Source organism: Tachypleus tridentatus, chromosome 8, assembly GCF_004210375.1.
Source record: "Tachypleus tridentatus isolate NWPU-2018 chromosome 8, ASM421037v1, whole genome shotgun sequence".
NCBI lineage: Eukaryota > Metazoa > Arthropoda > Merostomata > Xiphosura > Limulidae > Tachypleus > Tachypleus tridentatus.
In genome coordinates, this window is record NC_134832.1 from 72,738,130 (window position 1) to 72,759,600 (window position 21,471).

Here is a 21,471-nt window from a genome sequence, read left to right on the forward strand (position 1 = left end):
ACACACCACTACTTTTCATGACTTCTAACGTTTATGTAATACATGTAATTTTGCCTATAAATTACACCGTCAACATTCCAAACACTACGCACGCAAGTTCTTTGAATTCTGCGCATGCGCCATTATTGTAAACTGTCCGATCTGACGAAGAGTGCTACCTCGAAACGTCATCCTTCTTTAAATAACAATACATATATATAATTGGCGACTGTTCAACCTGTTACTTTATTTTAATATATTTTTGTCAGTTATGCAGTTTTAATTATATTTGTCTTGCAAAGGGATCGCACCAATAGATAAGTCTATTCGTAGTCCTCACAATCGTTTACAACAGAATCAAACTTTCTCTAACAATTTAGGCTACTTAAACGTCTTAATCTAAGTTGTGATCTTAGACTTCGAATCTTTGGATGTATTTATTGTGGTGTGCTTGCTTAGCATTTTTGCTTTGGTCTTTTTCCGACTGTTGATTGTTTGCTTGTTTTTGAATTTCGCGCAAAGCTACAAGAGGGCTATCTGCGCTAGCCGTCCCTAAATAGCACTGTAAGACTAGAGGGAAAGCAGCTAGTTATCACCACCTACCGCCAACTCTTGGGCTACTCTTTTATCAACGAGTAGTGGGATTGACTGTCACTATATAACGCCCACATGACTGAAAGGGCGACCATTTTTAGTGTGACAAAAATTCGAACACGCGACCTTCAGATTACGAGTCGAGTGTCTTAACCACGTGGTCATACCGATTGTTGAAAGTTGAACGTTTCTCTGTAAAACTGAATATGTTTTTTTTTTTGTTTTTTTTTCGTCTTTTGTAAAAACTGTGTTTGCTGACCTATCATTTGCTTCTTCCCTCTAGCTGGTGTTTATGTTTGCTTTTAACAAATAGTGTTTCACACATGTATAGTTAAACCTATACATGTAAAAGGACAGTCGCAACAACAACTTCATTTTAGTTAAACAGAACGACAAACTACAATTTGTTTGTTAGAAAATAAAACATCAAGAAAAAAAAAACATAGTAAAATGTCAGCTAACTTTGAGGTAATTCAATGAACATAAAGCTACCAGATGTTGTTCTCATTAATGCTGAGTGTAACACAAAAGCTATCTCTAATTGAATAGTGAGTGTTTTTCTTATAACAAAGCTACATCGGGCTATCTGCTGAGCCCACCGAGGGGAATTGAATCCCTGATTTTAGAGTTGTAAATCAGTAGACTTACCGCTGTACTAGCGGGAGGCCTTGAATAGTGAGACTTGAGTCACTATTAACACGAATTCACAGCCACAAAATGCTGAACATGTTTCTACAACCAAGAAACGGCGAACGTAAATTAACACTCGCTAAAACAAGTTTAAAACACTACATCTTACAGCATATACAAATGTTATACATTATATAGATAAGGAACTAAAACCTTCCATTTCAGCCTCCCAGCGTTTAAAGTATTTTAATAAAAATAATCTTTGTTACAAACTTTAAATGTAAATAATCTGTAATTGTAATTTCAAGAATTAAACTTTTATTCAAGCTTAAAGTTTTCTCAACTATATATGATTTTAAATATACGTATTTAAAGTGTTTAACATATTTCTCTCATTACCCCTTTAATAATATCGTAGTTATACTAATGCTATGACCAAAATCTTGCTGTAGCTACGACAGTAGAAATCAGTATGAGTAGGCCTAACCGCTGCGAATGAATGTAGCTTGTTTATTGTTTTAACATTTTCGTTTGTGGAATATTCAGTATGCAGAATGATGTTGTGAGATTTTTTTTTATATTTCCTAGAGTAATAGTGTTTTGAACGTCTTAAACCGGTCCAAAATTAAGAGCGCAAGGGATAAAGGGAAGGACATGTTAAATTAACCTTTCGCCTGCTAGCCTTGCTCACACTCTCAGTCGAGCCCATTACAATTACTAATAAAATTGTCTTCAAGTAAAAGCGAAACCGTACAGAACATGTCAGTGTTAAGTGTACAAATAAAATGGTAGATTGTTCAGTCTATTCCCTAAGGAAGTTTCAAAAAATTGGTTGTGTGTGCAGAATTTAAAAAAAATGTAGTGAGAAAGAAAGAGACCGGTCAGAATATTTTCCAACTAATCCAGAAATATCACAGATGGGCACACATGTAAAATATGATAAATACTGAAATATTGAAAGTTGGCCTGGTTGTTTCGGAATTTAATAGTGTTCATAACACACTTTGAAGCTATGTTTAAAGTATCCTCAAGGCGAGTTGAACAGTGCCACAAGTCACACTTCAGCTGACCAATGAAATAAGCGAAACGATTATTCATTACCTGGCTGTATTTATATTACCTTTTGATCATTTGATCACATTACTGTGAAACTTACATATTTTTATTCTCTAAATGGTTACTTTAAACTGTATACTTCTTTTAATGTTCACCTATGAACGTATAAATCTCAATCTAGATTGCAATGTTATAAAACATCTTATTCATTTGAAGTCAATTTATGAATTGAAAATATGGTTATTCTAAAAGTTGTGCTAATGACATCTATTCATTGATCACAGCTCTAGCATAGAAAAGAAACTACTCAGAAGAACAAGTCAAAATTTAAGCGCAAAAATTCTCTTCTTAACTTATATGCGAAGTAGTCTGTGTTACTCTTACTGTAATTCACTTTGTGATGTAGCTTTTTATTTTATTTTCGTGTTACTTTTATGTGTTTTTTTTCTGATCTGAACTGTTTCCATTAATACAAGTGTTATTTTAACTCTTTGGTGTGATCCATATGGTCCGACATGGCCAGGTAGTTAAAGCACTCGAATCGTAATCCCACAGTTGCGGGTTCGAATACCCGCCACACCAAACATGCTAGCCCTTTCAGCCGTGGGGGCGTTATAATGTGACGGTCAACCCCACTATTTGTTGGTAAAAGAGTAGCCCGAGATTTGGCGGTGGATGGTGATAACTAGTCTTACACTGCTAAATTAGGGACGGCTAGCGCAGATAGCCCTCGAGTAACTTTGCGCGAAATTCAAAACAAACCCTCTAGTCTTAAATTGCTGAATTAGGGACGGCTTTGTATAGCTTTGTTCGAATATTTAAAATAAATAAACAAAATATTTAAAAATTAATAAAACACTGAAAATTCACCTTCTAAAATTAGAATAAATACACATTTTATTTCAAGTTTAGATAATAGAATGATATTGAACAAACAACTAAATTGCCCTCAAAATGTCAGATTCTGTAAGATACATATACTTATTATGGGTAACAATTAGATAAACTTGTTATTTTACTACATGTTACTAGCGCAGATAGCCCTCGTGTAGCTTTGCGCGAAACTCAAAACAAACCAAACCAACCTGATCTATATAATTAACGTACGTTTCATCCAAAAGTTTTTATTCGTATATATCAAAAAATAAATAAAATGCGGACACAAGAAAGTAGGATTTAAACTTGTTAATAAATCTTCAATCATTGTTTAAGTTTCAGAAATATATGTACTTTAGAGCATATATGAAGGAAATAGTAGAAATACAAATAATATATTAGTCAACGGTAAAAATTGTTGGATGTTTTGAAATGTTTTTGTTTTCCTTATTTATTTGGTTTTTAACTTAGTCAACAGATGGCACAGCAAACTAATGAGCGCATGCTCTAACTGTGAAGTACTTAACTGTACGAGGGTACAGTTTCTTTAAATAACTTTTAAAAAAAGATGTAATTATTGTGCTTCTAAACTATCGTAAGAAAATAAAATTTAAGTTGCCGTAAGAGCTCTTGTTCTGATCTAAGAATAATTCCCACAACTTGGAGCAATTTTCCCTACAAATGTATATAAGACTGTATGAGAAACTGTAGGTAATTTCTTGTGTGGGGGGTAGATTTGCGCCCTCATCTGAATTCGCAGCAAAGCTTGTTGGGATTTATTTACTTTTTATTGTCTTGCAGTTTATATGTTCATGAAATGGGTAAATTTTGCAGTCGGAGTAAGGTGGAATGCGAATTTTACGGTGTTGTAAGATTAAAGTATTCAATATATATTGTTTCATAACAAAAATATTTGAAAGTTAATTGCTTCCGTGAGTGAATATTGAAGTTTCCAAATGAATTAAACGTACAGTATTTTAAGTCAATAATGTTTCGTAAAGGTAAGTGTAAGATTTACGTTTCTCTTTTACAGTAATTCTAGCACTGTTTGTAGTGTTACTTAAGTTACGGTGATAGGGTTACCTGGCGTTTGTCGTATTATCTAATTCTGAATTGTCCACGAATGTTTACTATCTAAACAACGAGGCCTGTTTCTGGAGCTCAGTTTCATTGTACAATGTTGGTAATGCCCTGTTTATCTCGTTCTGTATTAATGTTGTTGTTGTTTTTATAATGCTTCCAGCTGGTTTAAACGTTATTATTATCATCAGGAAAGTTAGTAACAATTTTGTAATATAAGATTACCAATTAAAATTTATGATAATTTTAACGTTACAGATTTAATATTAAACAGCATACTCAGTGACAGTGAAAATAATATTGCGATTTTTAGGTGATTTAACATTAAATCATATAATCGGCAAATTAAAATTGAGAGGCTTACGTTTATGATTTATAGTTATTCTTAAATTTTAATTTTAGGCCTATCGTCTTGAACTTGCTATGTCTAATACCGATTATCTTGTGCGTATAAAAGAAGAGCCAAGTACTTCGAGGTCATCTATATGTTTTGTGTGTGGTAAAGATGGAGTTAAGCAGAGTCTTTATTCTAAACCAAGACAACAAGGAATTGAACACCATCCCCCCTCCTCAAGGAGCCAATCCAGTTGGACCTGATGGTATTGTGTCTGCTTGTTTGTTGTGTTATTCTTTTTTGACACAGCAGTGGGAAGCCTATGAAACAAAGAGAATTTCAAATAATAGAAGAATGTATTGGCTTAAAAGATTTGATAATGAACCATTTGCTGGTTTGGAACAAGACAAGCATGTAGAACAGGGGTTCCCAACCTTTTGGCACTCGCAACTTGAAAATGTAATTGATGAAATAAAATTAATGTTATCCCAAGCTACTTCTAACAAGGCTATGCGGCTCCCCTGCCAAGGCTTCACGACCCCCTGGGGGGTCGCGACCCACCAGTTGGGAACCCCTGATATAGAATATGCTGTAAACATTTTTGATCTTAGCTCAAAAACCCCACCTACAAATAGTTTGAAACTTGATCTTGCAGAACAGTTACCCAGTATTATGTCTAATGTGACAGACAGTGTAACTGCAATAAAGTAAAAAGATCTGAAATAGAATATGGAATTATCTCGGAAGATAACAAAGCACTTGATCTCAGTGTCTTGGTTCGATCTTCCAGAAACTCTGAAGTCAGACTGTCAGCAGAAAATAGTAATGTTAATGTGCGTTTTGACTGTGGAGATTGTTGTTCTAAGGATAGTTTAATTGACATTTTTTACTAAACCTATTTCAAATTGCCCATTTTTTCCTAGCTAAGCACAGCATAGAGCACCCTTGGGTGCAAAACCAGTAGATTCATCAGGAAAAATTGAAGTATATAAAGTTTGTCACCAACACTTACTTCAACAGTGGGACTTGTATCAACGTTATAATGTTAATCATACTGAACAAAATCTTAAAGTAAAGGAAGCTACATTTTCTGGTAGTCGTGCTGTTTCACAGAAACCTGTTACTTCACGAGATTCCTCTAATTCTTCTATGGACCAGCAAGAATTTACTTGCTTTCTTTGTGGTTTTCGTAATATATAGGAAGAGATTCAAGTTGTATTCTCATGTCCAACCAATAACAAAGAACCATATTTTACATTTCTTAGGAAGATCAGACATGCTCTTGGTGCTTCTCCATTATCAAGTGATGGAGCAGCTCTTATTTGTTCCTGTTGTTACAGAAAGCTGTACTGTCAGTTTCAAGGCTATGAAAGGTCCAGAGTTCCAGAAGAGAAACGACTGTACAAGATTACGAGTGATGCTCCAGTTGAGTTGACTAGTGTTTTAAAACTTCATTTAACAGGAGCTTTTAAACCTGTTTCTATACCTTCTGTCCCAGGTTGCTATTTATGTGGAAAATCTATGCAAGCAGATAAACTAATATTTCTGAACACTAATCCTCAAAATGGAGCAATGTTTTTTTCATTTATTAAAGATTTGCCTAGACCAATTACAGCAAAACCTCTTGACTATGAAGGGAGAATTCTTGTGTGTGTCGAATGTCAAACTTGGATGAAAACCCAGTGGGAAACATTTGAAGCTGTTAGAATGCCAAATGAAAAAAGACAATATAAAATACCTTTTACAAAAACTGTAAAACTTGAAAGTTCATTAACATCATGTGGTTCACTTCATGATGCTTCACCACAGGTCTCTGTTCTACAACTTCAGATTTCTCACTAAGATAAGCATGCCTGCAATAGAAATGCAAACTCAACCCAAAATGAAGTGTTGCTAACTACAGTTAATCCTGTATTCACAACTCGCACACTACCACAGTTAACATACCAAGATGCAGGTTTTGGACCAAGTACTAGTTCTTTCATAAATAAGTCAAAATTCAAGTTAGAGGATGCAGCAACACCTGATAAAACTCAACTGAGCAGAAGAATTGCTGATCCTTTAGAAGGTGGTTTTACACTTTGCTGCAGTGTGTTTTGTGTGTGGAGAATATTCTTCAGCAACTCGAACCTATTCATTATGGGCACATCCAAACCAAGAAGAAACAGCTTTCTTCCCGTTTCTGTTCAAACATATGCCTCCTGATGGAAGTGAGCCTCTTAAAGAAGATAGCAGCTGTTTTGTGTGTACTTTTGTTATCACTCGTTGACAGCTCAGTGGAATGCTTTGAAACTTCACCTTATCCTGAAGATAGCAACCCCTGGCAACGTCAGTACGATACTTACCATTACGTGTGTTTTATATGTGGAATCACAACTTACAGGAAGTGCACACGCTCCATATCTGTGGAAGATTTCCCTTTTCTCATCGAGCATCCCAGACCAGTTGGTTCTCTAGCAATAAACAGAGGGGAAAGTGTTATCACCTGTCTGACATGCTTTGAGTCTTTAATGTTCCAGTGGAAAGACTTTGAACGCATGAAGGTCCCTGTTGAGCTTTGGAAGTATAATTGGATTGTTCTTCCTCTACCACCCGATGATGATATCTTCCAAGCTAATCAAGAGACAGTAAGTTTTTCTGTATTAGAGATTAGAATATAATGCAGATTTAAGTGTTTTACCAGATTGAATTTGGTGTAGATGTGGATGACCATAGTTGAATAGTCTTTTGTTAATATTAGTAAGAATAGGTTAGTGGAATGTTGTTTGGTTCATTGATGATATCCAGCAGTCACTAAAGCAACAAAATCTTTTTTTTTTAGAAGCAAGGTTTAACTAGAAAAGGCTGGAATGAAGTAGAAATATTTCTTCAACAGTGTTTGCCTGCTGATTTGAAGATAATCTTTTTGAACTATTATCATATGTCATCACAGTGCTTAACCTATGCCTGTAAGTTCAAAATATTGCCTATAACTTAACAGGCAAATATAGCTCATAAAAGTGATAAATCTAGCTAACTGAAATATCAAATTTTATGTTGATAATTAAGTTCCAATCAGAGAAAGTTACTGACTTTGAGCTAAACAAAAAGTTATTCTGGTAAGGATATAGCTTAAATGCTTAAAACAACCAAAACTAATTGCACATACCTGCTATTAAGCAAACCATTTCCAAATTTATTACTCTAACATAAAAAAAGTCATTTTTGCAGCATGATCTGCTGCTAGGCTTTCATAGCTTGAACCTATTACTATGTAAATTAAAGCTTATACCCACAGTCGTTTCATTCCATCTTTAAACAGATTACCATAACATCATTAAACCTATAATAATTTTAATTACATAAATCATGCTCTACATATATCTAATCCTCCTATGTCCTTGTGGAAACAAGTCCACAATTTAGAGTCTTTTTTTTTTTTTATAGGTTTTTCCTCCCTTTTCTTAGAAGACCAAAGTTTTAAGTGAAGTGTCAACAGAGCTTTAACCCTTTTGCTGTTAAATTTATAACTACTGCTCATTTTGTTTGTTTTTATGTCACTTCACAAGGACTTCTTGTATTACTCGGTGCCTAGGACACCAAATTTTACCATGATGGCTTTTTTTATTTTTTATATTGTGTATTCTGCTGCTGAAAATTAGATTTGTAGGAAGATGTGCAAATTCTTGGAAATTCAGAACTGCAGGTATTTGGCATGCACCAGTCAATGTAAAATGTGTATCAGATCAAAACTATATACATTTAATTCACAAATCATTAGTAATTCTCATGGAAACAAACATTTAAGTTAATGCAAAACAATTATTACTTTTAACTACAGTTTGATTTTAAACTCTAGGAAGGATATACAAGTTGATAAGAAATACAAAAGTTTTAAATTGTTAAATATGCACATTAATTGCCACTTTAGTTACATGGTAGAAATAAGGTAAACTTCTTTTATTAGTTTCTTAGGTTCATATGAAAAACTTGGATGCAAAATATGGTATAATTTATTCCCAACAACATATATCTGCCAACAGAATTATAATAATTGTACTTGCTGTTAAAAATTACATTCTAGTTTTTTGTGGAATGCAGAATGAATGTGTAGATTTTTTATTTTGGTCCTTGGGCAAGGTGTTTTGTTTTTTCTTCAAATTATAAACTCCTTCATTAAGGCATATCTCTAGAAATCATATCTGGCATTAGCACACAGGTAAGAAACTTATCTTTGGAAGAATAAAGCTAAATATTTTAGGGTGATTAAATTGTTTGTGTATATGTACAGTACTCTACAATTTGTAAATTATGTTTACATGCATACTACAATATAAGATAATATAAGAGTATGAATACATGGGCATTGTTATTATTACTGATTAAAATTTTTACAAGGATAGTATCTTTTATTTTTATTGTAATTATCCAGAACAAGTATCATTTATATATTGGAAACACCAAAAAGCAGTACATAATTGTGGTAATTTTCAAGAACTAACTTTTTTCCTCTTGTAATTATCAAAAAACCAGTACCTTTCTTTCTGTTTGAGATATCAAAACTAGTGCATAACCTTCTGTTGGAACTGTCAAGATCCTTTCTTTCTTTTGGAGTTATTTGAAAGTGGTGAAATGCATTTTCTCACGAGTAAGCCAGATTAGAAACCCTCAGATCATATTAAAACTCTGATGTTCTATCTACAGAGCTATACGCACAGGAGTTTTTAGCCCAAGCCGACAACTCTATACCTTACTTATTATACCATATTTAAATACTAATGTAAAGCTACTTTGTGTTCAATAATCATGATAAATTAATCACCACTCTACTTCCCTTTTCATGATATATCAAAAAAGGAAGATATCTTCATGTTTGGAGGTGACATTTGCAACATTTTAAATTACCAAGTATTTTTGTGTACAGATGTATAGATTTTAAATGCTCTAAGTAAGACTGCATGCTTGTGGGGATTGATTTGGTTGAGGGTGGTTATATTTCAAACACTAACCATCTTTATGGACACAACCTTTTTCTTTTTTTTCCTGTGTAAATTAATTTATTTCTATTAATGTTAAGCTGTACAGAAAAGTTTACAGTGGCATCCTGGTGACTATATAGTTGTTGCAATATATTATGTGGAGATGTTTTATTTCTTTAACATTCCTTCTTTAATACAAATTATAACTCAACACTTTTAATAAGCAGTCTTTGAAAAGTGCAGTTGGCTAGTGGAATGTCTCTTCTGCTGGTGGATTTCTCTAGCACTAGCTCAGCTAACCACTTCCTGGAAAAGTTAAAATAAACCCCTGCTTACAAGTTAAAAATTTAAAGAAAACAGGAAAGAGTATAGTCAAGACAGATGTTTTTTTGTTTTTGTTAAAAAGACAATTGGTTTATGGAATGAGTTGCTATGAGTAGTAGTATTTGTTAGCACTTTACATATAAATACATATAATTTAAGAGCAACATATGACTTGTTTGGTCATCTAGGCCATCAGATCCACTAAACCAGTGGTTCCCAAACTTTTTCAGCTTGTTACCCAACTTAACATGCCACATTAAGCATGTTGCCCCTTTGACAAAATGTTTTCAACATTGATATATATGGCTAAATTAAACTAGAGATATATTGCACTTTATTTATTTACAATTTATTTATATAATTTATTTACACTGAATTACACTTTTAATTGCTCGCATTGTGATCCACTCCTCCTTTGCAGGGAAATCACCATCATGAATGGCCTCATCAGGTACAGAAAAGGGATAAATGATCCACTGAAGACTGGCTGTTTTTAGGTCACTCTCTGGAAAGTAGTGCTGCATGCTTGTTTCAAGCCCCTTCAAATGGTCGCTCATCTCTTTGTTGATGGTCTGTAAAAGTGATCCAGTATCATAACTATTCTCCTCAACAAACTGGTCTAGGGTGGGAAACTGAGCGATCACTCCTTTCTCCAAGCGTCGAATCCAGAGTCTCAGTTTTCCCAGAAATGCAGTCACAGTGTGATGGGCATCAATGACAGTCGTGTTTTGGCCCTGGAGTTGCAGATTATCACTGTTCAGCTCCGCAACTATGTCAGCCAAGTAACACAGTCGAGCAAGCCACTCCTTATCAGTGAACTTGGTAGCAAAGGAGATTCTTCTTGTTTCAGAAATTCCTTAAGAGCCGTTCGGAGCTCAATGACTCGACGTACAATCTTGCCTCGTGACAATCGGCGAACATCGGTGTGGTAGAGCAGAACTTGATACTGCTCTCCCATTTCCTTGCACAGCTCCCTGAATATGCGCGAATTCACATCCCTGGACTTGATGAAATTGACGATTTTCAACACATCTTCAAACACTAATATCAGATTACCAGGCAGGCTTTTTGATCCAAGAGAGTACCGATGAATGATGCAATGATCTACAGAAATTTCTGGATTCACAGCTTGTATGAGGCCCCGTAATCCACGATTACGACCCATCATCGACGGAGACCTAGATTAAAAAAGAAAAACTATTATAGATTGCGTCAGTGAGTCATTCTTACTTATCTTTTGCGTTATAATTATATGGTTTTAATTTAATTTAATTTATTTTGGTACTTTAGTATTTCAGTACGACAGGCACGATACTTTTTTGTGAATTATGTATAAAATATTAGCTACACTACAGCTACTTGTACAATAAATAAAACTATATGACTATATACCATGTAATTCATTGTATTTATACTAATATAGACTTTATATAAACATCTCTCCCTACCTGTTGAACGTAATCCAATCCATTCGTGGTAAAGAAACTGTTGATGATATTGAAGATATCTTCTCCCTTCGTGGTTGTCAGCAGATTTTCGTATAATAGGAACTCTTCTTTGGTCTTGTCCTGGTGGACGTAACGAACGAACCCAAGGAGAACAGCACAACTGGCTACGTCACACGATTCATCAAATTACAAGGAGAATTTGCTATATGAGCTTTCCTTGATCTCTGTTGTAACTTGGGACAGAATATCTGATGCCATGTCATCGATTCGTCGGCGGATTGTGTTGTTTGATGGAGATATGACACTCAGTTTCTTCGCTTGATCCTCCCCACATACCTTGCTTACCATCCCGTATGCACAAGGCATAATCAGATTCTCTGCAATGGTGTGGCATTTTTGTTGTCCGGCAACTTTATATGCAACAAAGTAAGATGCTTCGACCGCAGCTTGTAGCTTTTGGGGGCTTGAATTCCAGATGAACCGAACTATTCTTCAGTGCTACAGCCCGGCGCTGAAAATAAGCCTGATCCTCATTTTGAAGATTTGGATGGCACTTCTGGAGGTGAGCTGAGAGTTTTGATGGCTTGAGGCTTTCATTTGTCAACACTTTGTGACATACTACACATTGTGGCCGATCCTCTCCACCAGAAGGTAAATTCACAAAGCCATAGCGAAGAAAGGCGTCAGAGTAGGTGCGCTTTTTAGACATTTTATTGTTTAATCTGCAGAAAAGGAAAAACTGCATGAAAAAGTGTGAACAATGTGAACTTATTATTTATTTTTTCATGGCATTCTGGATAGCATTAAAAGAGCTTATTCAGCATAGGAATGATGTAATAGTAGGTAAATACTAACTATACTCCACAGGGCAGTACACATACATACCAGGTTTTGTCTACCTCGGCTGATGCTCACATAGAAACTGACAGTGTGAAATAGAGGCAACCTCAGGCAGTGAATGACGCGTACCGGACACGTCGATGAGTCATCAGGGTTACTGAGTGACTTGTGTTCTGAAGCATACTTGTCAAAATACTTTTAGGTCACCACACACTTAGATACATATTTTTTTCTTTTCTACTACTGTATATTAGTTTTTGATGTTTATTATTATTTGGTTTAACTTTATTACATACTTAAAATAGGTTTAATTTACAACTTTACATACTAAGACTAAGTTAACATTAATCCTAATACCAGCTACCTCAATGTTTTCTTGATTTTCAGAATTTTAACTTTTTTCTGTCACCCCTCCATTACCCCCGATAAATTGTTAAATTACCCCCACGGGGTAATTTACCCCCAGTTAGGGAACCACTGGGGTAGGAAGTAGACGAAACATTGATGTACCGTAAACCTTAGCGACCTTTTTATCTTATTATTAGTATATATATATATGACACGTTTTCACTTAGGAATTCAATAGGATGGTTTTTCGGCGCATGAATTATTTGAAAACCTTGTCAGTCCTTTCTATTACTGTACTTAATATTAAATAAATGTACTGCAAAACTCTTAAAAAATAAATATTGTTAAACACTTGTATAAATCATCTTACTTTTACGGTGGTAGCGCGTTTTTCAGTATCTATGTATATACCAAAACTCATGCGCTATATATTAAACGACACCACAAACAAAAATTCATACATTTGAAACTTTGGGTATTCAGAACTTGGACAATTAGAAAAATAACTGTAGTATGTGTAACAACCATTTCTGTATAATATAACACAGTTTTAAATAAAAAGTACTCGCTTTACAATGAAAACAGGCATGGAATGGATAGGTGGTTAAGGCACTAGACTCATAATCTGAAGGTTACGAGTTCGGATCCCCGTCACACCAACCGTGCTTGCTATTTCAGCCGTGAGGGCGTTATAACGTACCGTCAATCTCACTATTCGTTGGTAAAAGAGTTGCCCAAGAGTTGGCGGTGGGTAGTGATGGCTACTGCCTTCCCTTTAGTCTTACACTGCTAAATTAGGGATAGTTAACGCACATAGTACTCGTGTAGTTTTGCTCTAAATTCAAAAAATAAACACAACTTTCTTTCGGACTGCACGTTAATATTTGACTATATGTTTATTGATACAATTTTAAATGTAGTACTGAGACTTCGTAGTTCGTATAAAATATCTTTCAATAAACGGTATCACCTTTCATATATAAGAGCATTACAGTTTATATTAGTAAAATATATAAAAATATTAAGCTTTGTACATTGAATCTTTTTAATGAAGTTACGTATCACTAAAGAAACAATCCGAAAACGTCTCTTCCCTTGTATTACTTCCCAGAAAAAAGAATACTTTTTTGTTTAGAAAATGTTCACTACTCTAATTTTTTTAATGAGGTATTTACTAGTAGAAACATGCGGCCGTATGGCGACGTTTTTTCTTGTAACTTATGTTGATAAACGTTTGTACAAATAACAATGTATTGATTACACTGTTGTACAAGTAACAAGCTATGTATTGATACTCACTATGTGTGAGTGTGCATGAAAAATTAGTTCTGTTACGTTCAAATAATTAACTTCGTTAGAAATTGTAGAGAGAGCGTTAAAGAACCTAAACACGGTGTATTATGGAGGGGGGGAGGTGGATTCCCATGTCCACTGACTATTTAGTCCAAGATGTTTTTTGCATAATATTCACAGAAATTCTACATGCGTAAAGGAATATAAACATGGTGGATTTTTCAGTTTTTCGGAGGGGGGCGGGTAGTATATGCAGATTTTGCACAGTATTTGATATTCAAGTAGCTTTGTGACAAAAGTCAAAATAAAAATCGATTGTGAGAAATAAACATAACCTTCACATTTGTAAGACCTAATGTACTGATATATTAAAAAAAACGTAATTATCGATTTATTTTTTACACGCATCTGACTTTTTGCTTTTATGTTAAGTGGTATTTGTTTTGAATTGCCTCGAAGTGCGGCGTTGCATATTGTATTAAAAAGAAATTTTTATATGTATATATATATATATTTAGTAACATATTTTCTGCCCTTATATATATTTTTGCATAAGTATCATGGTAACCAAGGTTTATCTAAGCAGTCTCGCGTTCTAAAGCATGTGATGGTATTTTACTTTCACGTGTTGTTGTAAAACAAGTTTTTCTTAGAATTTGTTTGTTTGTGTTTTGAATTTCGCGCAAAGCTACACAAGGTTATCTACGCTAGCCGTCCCTAATTTAGCTGTGTAAGACTACAGGCAAGGCAGCTAGTCATCACAACCCAAACCACAGCCAATTTTGACCCTCACGTTATAACGCTCCCACGTCTGAAAGGACGATCATATTTGATTATGATTCGAGTGCCTTACCCACCTGGCCATGTCGGGCCAAATTTCTTAGAAGGCTGTATTGTTGCGAAGTTGTTAAGAGATCGAGAAAATTACAATAGCCTAAGCAGCTGCCACGTAAAAGCTGGTTTGCTGTATAATATCTATATAAATATAATAGTACTGTGCTATATGTCCATATACTTACTTCGCAAGGTGTTGATGGATCTTTAAAATTAATATGGAGGCTTATTAGGTCCATGCGGAGGAATAAGTTTTCAGTTTTGCGGTTTTTACCACTACTTCGTCCTCTGTAGATGGATCTTTACCAATTTTGGTAAATGGGTTCCTTGGGTCTGTGGGAAGATATTTATAAACTTCCAGTTTTGCGGTTTTTGTGAGGCTTTTTTTTGCGTTTTTTACCACTACCTCGCCCCCTGTTTACGAATATTTACTAAGTCTGGCAAGAAGGCTTGTTAGGTTCATACAGAAATACAATGTAATATGCAGTTTCACCTTTTATGTTTTGCAGTTTTTATGGGCGTTTTTGCAGTTTTTACAATCGCATATAAGGAAAACAACTTTGCATGTTGCAATATAACTTTTCATTAATCATGAATTTACATAATTTTACCCAGAAAAGGGTACTCTAGCAAGGCTAATAATAAATTAAGCACAATGTCATAATATTGGTCACACAACTAAACCATTTTGGACTACTATATAATGAATTATAAAGATCTCAAGTTTTATATAACTCGAGCTTTGTGTATAAGGAGTGGTTTAGTTTTAATTTTCTGAATGCTCAGAGAGATATTTCAATATTGTATTTACTTAGTGACAAAGGAAAAGACTACCACCAAATCACCAGTTTAACTTCTATAATAAATAGTAGGCTTATCACAAAATAACGTTGAATTTTATATGTAGACGCCTTTTCGACACCCGCAGAAGCGAAGGAAACTTATTTGAAACGATTTTAATTCAGCTCTTAAAAGTTACAAATTTAATTCTTTATATGTGGAGTCAAAAGGGGTTTTACGTTTTCGGTACTGGATCCAAGGATTTACATGATAATTAGCACAAGTATTAGGGAGGAAAAAAAGTATTACTAAATGTAAGAGCTATGTAGGGCTGCCTGGTGAACTTGAAAAATGTGATCAAAGAAGATAGGGTGAGAATGGACTAATCACTTGATCCGCTTAGTATTTATATAGCAGACTCGGCAGTCTTAGCTTTACATGGAAAATAATATCCTTATATTACTGGCTTCTCCGTTTTCATTACATATACTTTCCTGTCTAAAGTTTTTGTTGACATTATTTTTTCAGCCTTGTGTTGGGTTCTGCTTTAGAACATGTATAAACTGTATGTTGAGTACTTGTTTAGAACATGAGTGAATTGTGTGCTGGGTTCTGCTTTAGAACACGTATGAATTGTGTACTGTGTTTTCTTTTATAACGTGTGAATTCTGTATTGGTATATTCTTTAGAACACCAGTTGTTAAAAACAAATTCTCTCTGGGTATGTTTTTACTTAGCAAATATTTTCTATGCATTTGAGAAGTGTGTGCTGCTTAGTAGGTGATGCAAATATATGAGGTGATAAGAAATGCATTAGTAATTGTCATACTGTATTTGTGGTTATATTAATTAATCACACACAGTCTTATGTGTATTCATTACTAATCTACTTGCCTATTGTGTACCACACAAATGTTTTCCAGAACAAAGTTGTTTCTCTTGTACAGTCATTGTGTGTCTTCTTGATACTTACATCTGTGTTCTAAAGTTATATATCCATCCAAATGATGACAGTTACAATACAGATCAAGATGATATTTTGCCTTCTATTTTCTCATTCTATTTATTCTGTAGTAATGTGAACCAGTGCCATCAATGTAAAAACCAAGTTCAGGAATCACTTTGAAGTGGTATGCTGTGTATATGTGAAAATGTTTCACAATCATTTATGGCAAGCGAGCTTTTCTCCCATCAGTTTTCCAAATAGTATATTCCTTATATTGAGCTCATTTTTTTTGCTTTTATAACTTTATTAAATAATTTCATTCTCATTTATGGCTGTATTCAAACTTACCTATATTATACACCTGCTGTTACATTAGAAACCGGTGTTTCAAGCGCTACTTTCGGTAACACGAACATTGGTGATTTTTAATTCCGTATAATGTTCCTTACTTTTAAGTCTGTTTAGTTTGACGCTTGTACATCGACTTTTCTTGTATGACTTACTTGTATCACACGAAAGCGCTACTGAAAATAAACGTGGCGTTTAAAGCTGCATTATTTTGTACACACTTTCAAGATTTCTGTGAATCAGCATATACGTTTTTAGTCGTATTTTCTTGCATTTCTATGTAAATAAAGTGATTGCAAACAATAAACACATAACCCATTCTAAAAGAACTTTATCACAACACTGTTCTGTTTTGTTACTCTTAACCTTGTAAGGTTTTCGTTATTCGACGTATCTTATAACAAAATATTTTCTGTTTTCCAAAATATGAGTATTATTAATTCATACAGTAGTCCTATTCTCTTATATTATCACAAAAAAATAATAAACAACTCGTGCATCAGCAGTTCGTGTCCCAGCATGGCTATGAGGGTTAAGGCATTCGACTCGTAATGTTAGGTTCGCAGGTTCGAATCCCCGTCGCACCAAATATGCTCGCCCTTTCAGCCTTTGGGGCGTTATAATGTGGCGGTCAATCCATCCCACTATTCTTTGGTAAAAGAGTAGCCCAAGTGTTGGCGGTGGGTGGTGATGACTAACTGCCTTCCCTGTAATCTTACACTGCTAAATTAGGGACAGCTAGCGCAGATAGTCTTTTTGTAGCTTTGCGCGAAAGTAAAAAAAAACAACAAAAAAACAAACATCAGGAGTTTGTATAATATTCATGCGTTTACATTGTTAAAAAGAAACCTCGTATGGCGACAGCTCCTACAATAGTCCTGTTTTCTTGTGTTGTTACAAAAACCTATCGTATGAGATAGACTCCTGAACACAGTTATGACTTATTGTAAGTTACAGCTTTTACAGTGAAGAAGAGTAAATAAAAAAAAATCATCCTCAAGCACACAGGTGATCGGAACGTCGTGACTGTTTTAAAACACAATATTCTTCCTAAGTGTAAAAGCTGTAACTTCTGATAAAATCATGACGTATCTTGTACGTGCACAAATATTGGATGTTATGGAAAGGTTTTGTTATTGAATGTTTATAGTTAGAAAAATATGACCGTGAAGTTGTGTACATAACGCTGTTATCTGCAGGCAACACACCTGTTAAGCCATATATTATAAACGTGTGTTGTGTACTGTCAAAGCCACTCCCCTTATCACTTGTGTTTTACTGTTATTTTAATGTAAATTATATGTAGTAAGTATGGGTACTGTATTCGTTTAGTCAGTGACAGCAGTGCTTAATGTTGCCTGTTTTAAAGCTCAGAGGCCACTCAGCACTGCTAAAGCTATTGTGAACGTTTCGTAAAATGAATTATACGCTGTAATTTCTTTAACAGTGGATGTATACTTGTCATTACTTCAATAGCAGAAGTTTTTCCTTATTGCTATAGTGAGTGATTACTAGCGACTCTACTTGTGCTTCACATATTAGCAGTACTATCTGGTTGTGGATTTGGTCGGTTCACGTCAAAACGTTTTGGTACACATTGTTAACATGACAGTAACCAAGATAGCAATAATGGCTCGGAGGAAACCTCATCTCATCTGTTATGGGAGAACGAACTGAATAAAATGGGTCACGTGTGCATCTACCGATCCAGGACAAACACGCAGAACATCTGAAGTGTTTTTGACGTGCGCGAGTTAACTACACAGCATGGCTGGGAAAACCGACATCTGGCTGTTTGCAGTGGGCAAGCTGAAACTATTCTCCAGTCCCTGACTCTTGTCAGTTCGCGTGCGAGGACGCCAGCAATATTGCTTGTGGCAGAGAATTAATGACAAAATCAGCGAGTGTACTGACATGCACTGAGTTATCGGTGGACTCGAGGGTTCGGATTGTTCTGCCTTCGAGTGTCAGATCCTCACCACCACATTCTTTCATCAACTCGCTTGCCTCATTGATTGTGGCTCGACGGCATTTATCATCACGGTAGTATAAGACAAACCATTGCTACAGTCTGCTAGCATTCACGGACGTGTTGCTTTTAATTCTACACGCAAAGCTAGTACTAATAGCGACCTTCCAGCTCTTAACTCGAGTGTGGCTTTCTTGTTGAGCGAGGGTTTGTTTGGTGAATGTTAAGAGCACTGCAGGTAAATGGCCCAGCTGGGGCTAGTGTTACCAATGGATGACGAATAACATTTAGTGTTCTGTGATTGACTTTGGTAAAGTTTACCACTGTGATATGTTATAGAGAAGAAATAACACTCAGGTTGAGCTGGAAAGGGTTTGTGTGGTGCATATCAGCCATAAATACATTAGTATTTTCCACTTAGAAATATTTCCGTTAACTTGAGTTTCGAATCAGTTTCATTCTACAAGAAAACTTTATTTTCTTTTTGCTACTGTTGGAATGTGGGTTGTCCACAATTAAAACGACTTAAATATTTGTATCTGAGAGATTTATACAAAGAGTTTTATGGAGATAAAACGCCCCTGTTTGTCCACAGGTCTTATGATGTCCCTCAATCTGAACTCTAGCTTCTTTAGTCGACGCTCGAATGGTTCTTTCTTCGTTCATCCTCTCGTGTTCTCCGACTACGCGAGTTTTACAGGTAAGAATTGACGTGGTCTTGTATTAGATCTAAGATATGGAAAACCACGTGGTGAAAGATTCCACAAGGTGAAGGAACAGCTTGGTTCATAGCTGTGAAACGTGTACCTAAAGAAAGTTGAATGTGAGTTTCATGTGTCGAATTATTGTAATTTGTCATCATTGTTTCCCTTACAATTTAATTTAGGCGTAAAGCACACAGTAACTATAGTATTTGTAGATCGTAGTTTGGTTTTAAAATAACACGTATTCGGGGTATAAATTGACACGAAAAGTGCGTCCCGTACTTTTCTGTCTTGGCTTATAGATCACTTGTTTTTTTACAAAGAAAGAGACATGTGTTTATCAGTGTTTATACAAATTAAAAATTGAGAGAAATAAATAAAACGTGTAAAAATGGAGCTTTCCTCTTTCTACATGTTAGCTTTATACTGAGCACGTTTAAACTTTCAATTTAAATTGTACAATTGTTTGAGCTTGTTTTTAAAAGTCTAATCGAACATATTCGTCATTGAGGGCTTTGCAGTTCTATGTGATTGTGGTGATACAGGAATGAGGGTTTCGCAGTTCTATGTGATTGTGGTGATACAGGAATGAGGGTTTCGCAGTTCTATGTGATTGTGGTGATACAGGAATGAGGGTTTTGCAGTTCTATGTGATTGTGGTGATACAGGAATGAGGGCTCCGCAGTTCTATGTGGTTGTGGTGATACAGGAATGAGTACTTCGTAGTTCTATCTGATTGTGGTGATACTTACAGGAACTTTAGCCATAACACACTAACTGCAGCCTACGTTTCTAGTGTATAAACATTTTGTTTTGCTTCACAACGCAACTCTGAATATTGCGTAGTGAAGGGAGCTCTTTAAAGCTTTAGCTGCGAACCTTAAGTCTAAAACACCAGTTACCATGAAATTGATATATGCAGATCTTGAGTGTTTATTGGCCATTCGTTACTTTTCCAGTATGTTGAATAGCTTATGTGTAGAAATAACCGAAAAATTGCATGTTTTATCTTACAAGTTGGGTCTTCTGACAGAGATTCTCAAAGTTCGTTTGGCTGAAATACTTAAATCTGTTCATGGAATGTTTTTTGTAGCATATATATATATATATAATATGCATGTCAATATGAAAGCCTTCGATAAGAAATTGGTTGTTACATATAATAGAAACTGATGAGCCAGATTTAAGACTAATCTCTTGGTAAATAGAGCTACAAGTAAACCTAACCTTCTAATTAATGTGGTTGAAATTATAGGACGGCTCTTCTAATAGACAGTACTTACAGTGTACAGTATATTATCTGATAACCAGTGCTGTCAGAATTGTAATTTGGTGTTTCTTATCATCAAGTACTCGTGTGGACCTTGTACTACTGTACATAGCATGTTCAGCCATATGTTACATAATGTTTGTAGAGGTTTCATAATACTATTGGAAAACAATCAACGGTCAATAGTTGTTAATCTGTAACCACAAACTTTTTTTAAATATATTAAAACATCTACATAAGGCTGTGATTACATGATTGAAGGCTGTTAAATAATTTTTGGTTAATTCGCATCACATGAATACATTTCATTTAAATATTTTTTGAACAATTAAGTTACGTCGTATTATCCGAATGTTTTTACAAGACGATGTTTGTTTTTTCTCTCTATCGTCTTTACTGGATTCATTCCATACGAGTTGACATATATTATTGGAACATCATTTAAAGACATTTTCAAACAATTTTTGTTCAAAGTTAATAAGTTTTGTTATTCTAGAAATTCTGATTTGTTTGGGTTTTAGTTTCAGTCATAGGCCTACATCAGGTATCAGTTAATTGAACTAAACTAGTGATTGTTAAAAATCTTAATTTGCGAGGTTCTTTTAGCAGTAAAGTTTATTCACTCTAAAGAAAGTTGTATGAAAACATCATCAGAAAATATTAGTCTACAGTTAGTCAAATAATATTGTTTAATCATTTATCGTAGGACTTTTTTTCTTCTGCTATTTCTAACTGTTCGATTGATGACAGTATTGTGTTTGTTCTGAAAATAGAAAATACATACGTGTGGTTCATAGTGCGCAAACTTTTTTATTTTTTTACAATGAAACGCTAAAACGTTACGCATTGTTGTACATCAT

At 34.8% G+C, this 21,471-nt stretch overlaps 2 protein-coding genes across 4 annotated transcripts in view; both read left to right on the forward strand.

Moving 5' to 3' along the window:
* The first annotated feature begins 3,669 nt into the window (after positions 1 to 3,669).
* LOC143222658 (uncharacterized) lies at positions 3,670 to 5,751 on the forward strand. The gene is made up of 2 exons (XM_076449452.1): positions 3,670 to 4,136; positions 4,618 to 5,751. The coding sequence occupies exon 2, from the start codon at positions 4,721 to 4,723 to the stop codon at positions 5,258 to 5,260; it is 540 nt and encodes a 179-aa protein (XP_076305567.1). The 5' UTR covers positions 3,670 to 4,136; positions 4,618 to 4,720; the 3' UTR covers positions 5,261 to 5,751.
* A 1,091-nt stretch (positions 5,752 to 6,842) lies between these two features.
* The window catches only part of LOC143222662 (uncharacterized), a 70,621-nt gene continuing 55,992 nt past the window's right edge, over positions 6,843 to 21,471 (forward strand). Inside the window, exons 1-2 of one of the 3 annotated variants that reach the window (XM_076449468.1) lie at positions 6,843 to 7,176; positions 7,371 to 7,497. Coding sequence is in view for 1 of the 3 variants with exons in the window: in XM_076449464.1 (XP_076305579.1) it covers positions 19,202 to 19,337 (136 nt within the window). In the remaining 2 variants the exon portion in view is untranslated. Of the gene's footprint in view, positions 7,177 to 7,370; positions 7,498 to 18,570; positions 19,338 to 21,471 lie in introns of those variants that run through there. The other 2 variants (XM_076449467.1, XM_076449464.1) reach the window with 2 other exon arrangements.

Bases quoted from the DNA above. Each gene is read 5' to 3' on its own strand.
- LOC143222658 (XM_076449452.1), top strand. From the start codon at position 4,721: ATGGAGTTAAGCAGAGTCTTTATTCTAAACCAAGACAACAAGGAATTG.